Source organism: Tachypleus tridentatus, chromosome 4 (genome assembly GCF_004210375.1).
Source record: "Tachypleus tridentatus isolate NWPU-2018 chromosome 4, ASM421037v1, whole genome shotgun sequence".
NCBI classification, from domain to species: Eukaryota; Metazoa; Arthropoda; class Merostomata; order Xiphosura; family Limulidae; genus Tachypleus; species Tachypleus tridentatus.
The window spans coordinates 111,943,218-111,947,972 of NC_134828.1; the positions used below are offsets into that span (position 1 = coordinate 111,943,218).

The window sequence follows — 4,755 nt, forward strand, 5'->3', positions numbered from 1 at the left end:
TTTTATACCTACATAAAGGTGAAATATTGCTTTGAGGTAAAATGGTTCGATAGTTATAGCTCACACATATACTGAGTTTAAACTGATATTCCTGGGCGAATGGCTGCCATCCTTCTTTGTATATTTCAAAAAGTTTATCTTCCGTGTTTGGCATGCGATCTTTCGTTAGTCGGTTTAACGCACTCCATAAATTTTCAATCGGATTGATGTCAGGTGTACAAAACTTTTTATAAAAAAATGTAACTTAAATAACGAGAAATTCAAGTATTTACAGAAGCCAGTTTTAAACATAGGATTTGAGATAATCTTTGAATAAATCTCGTCGAGTGCGTTCTAAAATACATAATTTTAATAATTTTTCTGTTATGTCATAAAAGATATAATAATTAACATTTGTTCACACATTTCTCCCTGTATACATAATGAAATAAATAGCTTAATCATTATTATTAACATTAATTTTCAATAGACGATTAAACCCAGCACGAAAACAATAACGAACTTAATATAAAATATGCTTTAACTTTTTTCTCAAAACCATTCTTAGTTCTTATTATATATATATTTATACATATAGAAATTATTTTTTTAGTGAATCAATTATATGTTATATAATATAACTTCTGAACAGAACAGTAAAGTTTGTTTTCTATTGATTCTCAGATAAACTCTGTATAACAAACCAAGTAAGTTATAATTTTAGACCCCACCACTTTTATTCAGCTTAGTGATATGAATAAGCACCTTGAGAAGGCTAAGAATGATATTGAAACGAAAATACCAAGTAAAGATTTTGATGGTCTTGCCGTTATCGACTGGGAATCTTGGAGACCAGTGTGGGAGTATAACTGGGGCGGTTTTCAGCAGTACCAGACAATATCACGTGAGCTTGTAAAAGAACAACATCCAAACTGGTCAGCAGAAGAAGTGGACGAGAAAGCTGCAGCTGAATGGGAAGAGGCTACCAAGTAAGATTAACACTAGTTAACAGTTAACCTACTTGATGTGTCCATCACGGGGAATCGAGCCCCGAATCTAGCATTATAAGTCCGTAAATTTACTGCTGTTCCAACGATTTGAATACATTGTTAGTACATTTTTTTTAAATATCTAAATTGTTCTTTTTTTGATATTGAAAATTCTACGCAACTCTAATATGAATGAAATTTCTTTCTGAGGTATTCTCATAAAGTATAAATACAATTTTATTATATCTGTCCAATAAACAGATTTCCCCTCGGTAACCGACATTTTGTGAATGTGTTTGAACAATTAAAGTGCAGATGGAAACCTCATCATCACAGAAGAAATGCTAAGCCTATTATACTGTCAACAATAATGATAATATATAGGTGAAATAAGACGAAGACAAATAATTCATTTAGAGGCCGTATTTTAACCTTCTATAGCAACTGTTATGAATGTACTAAAGTAAAAATGTGTTTTATTTCAATTCCTTACTTAAGTAGGTCTTTACCGCATAAAAATTACGTCACTAAAGCAACATTATTAAATTGAGAAACCATCAAAGATAATATAATTAATTATTTACATTGTCCCTAGAAGTGAGAACCTTTAACTCCTGAATTAAAGCTACTGTATGTGTAATAAGAAAGAAAGATATTTAGTGTGCGGATACAGTGTGTAATATTGGTCGTTAAAATGATCTTAGATTTGTGTGTTTTTCACTTATGGAAACAGCACTGAAGCATCTATCAGTTTAAAAGTCAACGACAGTGGACAGGAGAAAGAGGTCACCAAACTTCAAAAAGAAATTCTGAATCACGTTTTTAGAATGGCAAACAACCTTCAGTGCAAACAAAAACAACTAGTTCGAGTTAAAGCTAATGTGATTAATATCACACGTGTTTCATTTTAAAGAATGATTTCACAACCGAAGCAACTAGTATTGATTATTGTTAGTTTCTAACATGTATATGTTTAGGGAAACTGAAAATTTCAGTGATGTGAATATTTTTACCTACAATATCTACCGTTAAACTTTCAATACAATTAAAAGTCATGTTGAGAGAAAATCTCAAATTGATTTTCAATACATAACTCAGTTTATATTATTGAACTAGATTGTGTATTTATAGTTATAAGATTGTATTTGCGTTTTATTGTAGAGAGGATTTTGTTTTTATTAATAATATACTTTTTTCTTTCGAAAAATAGGGTTTGGATGCTTGATACGTTACTGATGGGTAAAACTGAACGCCCTCTTGGTAAATGGTGCTACTATTTATTTCCTGACTGTTACAATTATAAAGATAAAGATCAGCCGGATGAATACTTGTGTAGAGAAAGTGTTGTAGCTGTAAAAAACAAGTTAGTGGCATGCTTACATTAAAGTGTTTACGTATGAATATCCCTTCCAAAAAAATTATATGTAAATTTTTGCTTAATTAAATACCTAGCTCGAAAATACGACGTTAATCGTTAACTATATAATACAACTGTGATTAACCTTTGAAAAGTGTATTGTTGTAACTATGACTATTGTTTTATAACTGAATTGTTGTAGAAGTGTGTATCCTTTCAGAATTAGAATGTGGTAACTGTGATGAGCCTTTCAGAACTGGGTTGCTGTAAGTGTAGTCGTCCTTTTTGAATTGGATTGTTGTAACTGTATTTTATTTCCTAAATTTGGAATTTGTTTGAATTCGTGTTTGTAATAAAAATGTTAGGACATTTTCAATGTTTTTTAAATTGTTTTATTTTATTTTACATGTTAATGCGTCCGTTAAAACTACTTATAAAACACTGCAGATGGCAATATAATACATTTTACTAAGATATATGAATCGAATTTATTGTTAATTCAATTGAACAATGAATATAACTTGACCTAGTTTTTATTATTTTAATTAATACGTATTTCTCTGGTTTTCTACATTGGAAAATATGCTTTTCTTTTATAATGTTATACGTTTATTTACTGATTTATACTGAGAACTTCAAATCTAATGTTGAAAAGTCTCATCTCGTGAGGGCTCGAGTATGGAACTTATATGATCATATCTAATCATCACCATTCATCGTTGCATTATAAAGAATGAAATCACGTGATCCTCAGAGTACAAGCCAGACATCCTAACCACCTGGCCACGCCAGGCTCATAAAGTAGTGAATAATCAGAATGATATATTTGATAAAACATCTGATGTTACTCAGTCTCATGTTTCTTGTTTGCATACGTTTAACTTTTGAAATGTATTTCGTTTATGGTTGATGAATATTTAGCTTTCATATTTTAGTTCTGTAGAAACAAACTTAACCACTTTTGTTTTAGTTAAGTTAATTATGTCTCAACACTAAAATTAAAATTTATAAAGACTGAAATAATTATTGGAAATGTTTAAAGTTTAATCTTAATGTCTTTATCAGGTTAAGGTGGCTGTGGGAAGCAAGTACTGCCCTCTGTCCGTCAATTTATCTTCTCAACAAGCAAATGGATGCGACAAATTTTACACAACGAACTTGGTTTACCCACGGTCGTTTGGCGGAAGCTTTACGCGTCCGAAGCTCTGATGTTCCTATTTATCCATACATAAATTACTTTCTGTACGGTAGTGACTCAACTGTACCTGAGGTTAGTTTTCTTTTCGTTCAGTTCTGAATCCAAAAAACATATTTTGATTGTCAAAATTTTTCATAATTATTTCAAATATTCACTATAACTTGGAGCTTCTACATAGATGACGAAAAGCATATTTATAATTATTCTTTAAAAAGTGATTTATCAGCACATAATAGTGTGTGTATGTTGTGTATATTAATACTGTTCTTCTCGTTTCTTTAGGAAGATTTTTACCGAATGATGGCTCAGACAGCAGGTTTAGAAATAGAAGGTGTTGTAGTTTGGGAATCTTCATTTCATGTTGCCAGTCAAGAAGACTGTAACACATTGGACGAATATGTAACGTCTGTAATTGGTCCAGCAACACAAACAATAACAAAGAACGTCTTAAAATGTGCAGAAACTGTGTGCAAAGGACAGGGTCGCTGCGCCTGGTTGGCCAACCCCTACTCAGGATGGCGAGAATTAACGAATCCAACCGACCCTCACTTTTCGTTTAATGATATAACGTGTACTAATGTTTCTAAACAGTAACTTGTAAACTACAGACTGTAACTGCAGGTCTAATTAAGTATAATTTTATTTGTTAAGGGTCTTTACTTGTACTTGCACCAACCTGAGCACGTTGCTTTAAAATAAACCACTGCTAGTCAGAAAACAAACAGTTATTGATTACTTCATGATTAATACTAAACATATTTGATTTTCATGTGTACTATTATCAGAAGATCAAATAAACACCTTGATGTTGAAATGCATTTACTAAACGCAATAAAATACTATCAACTGTTTAATGAAATATACAAACCGAGAACAGAATTAACAAGGTCCTTACGAGCCAGTGGGAAACATTATTGTTGAAAACTATCCAATCCGGTTTTTTGTTAATCTGAGATAAATTACTTAGGCATTTTTACAGGATAAAAAGTAAACACTTCGTATAGTGACTTACCGTTGAGACTGAAAATGTTTGATTTTAGGAAAAAAGGTGACTGAAATCCATCAATGTATCACGGGCTTAACGGCCAAACACAAGAATCATGGAAGTTTCAAAATAACACACACAGTTATTCAGGAACTGGTTAGAACCTCCTAGGTAAATATTGTGCAGCAAGATCTGTACAATAATTTGCCTGTAGCTACTTTCAAAGTATTCCTGTCTGCTCATCCTA

General features: G+C 31.6%; 1 protein-coding gene across 1 annotated transcript; it reads left to right on the plus strand.

Moving 5' to 3' along the window:
- Positions 1 to 701: 701 nt before the first annotated feature.
- Positions 702 to 4,245, plus strand: LOC143249885 (hyaluronidase-1-like). The gene is made up of 4 exons (XM_076500478.1): positions 702 to 968; positions 2,179 to 2,331; positions 3,391 to 3,595; positions 3,806 to 4,245. Exons 1-4 carry the CDS (start codon positions 733 to 735, stop codon positions 4,115 to 4,117), a joined length of 906 nt encoding a protein of 301 aa, XP_076356593.1. The 5' UTR covers positions 702 to 732; the 3' UTR covers positions 4,118 to 4,245.
- Positions 4,246 to 4,755: the final 510 nt, after the last annotated feature.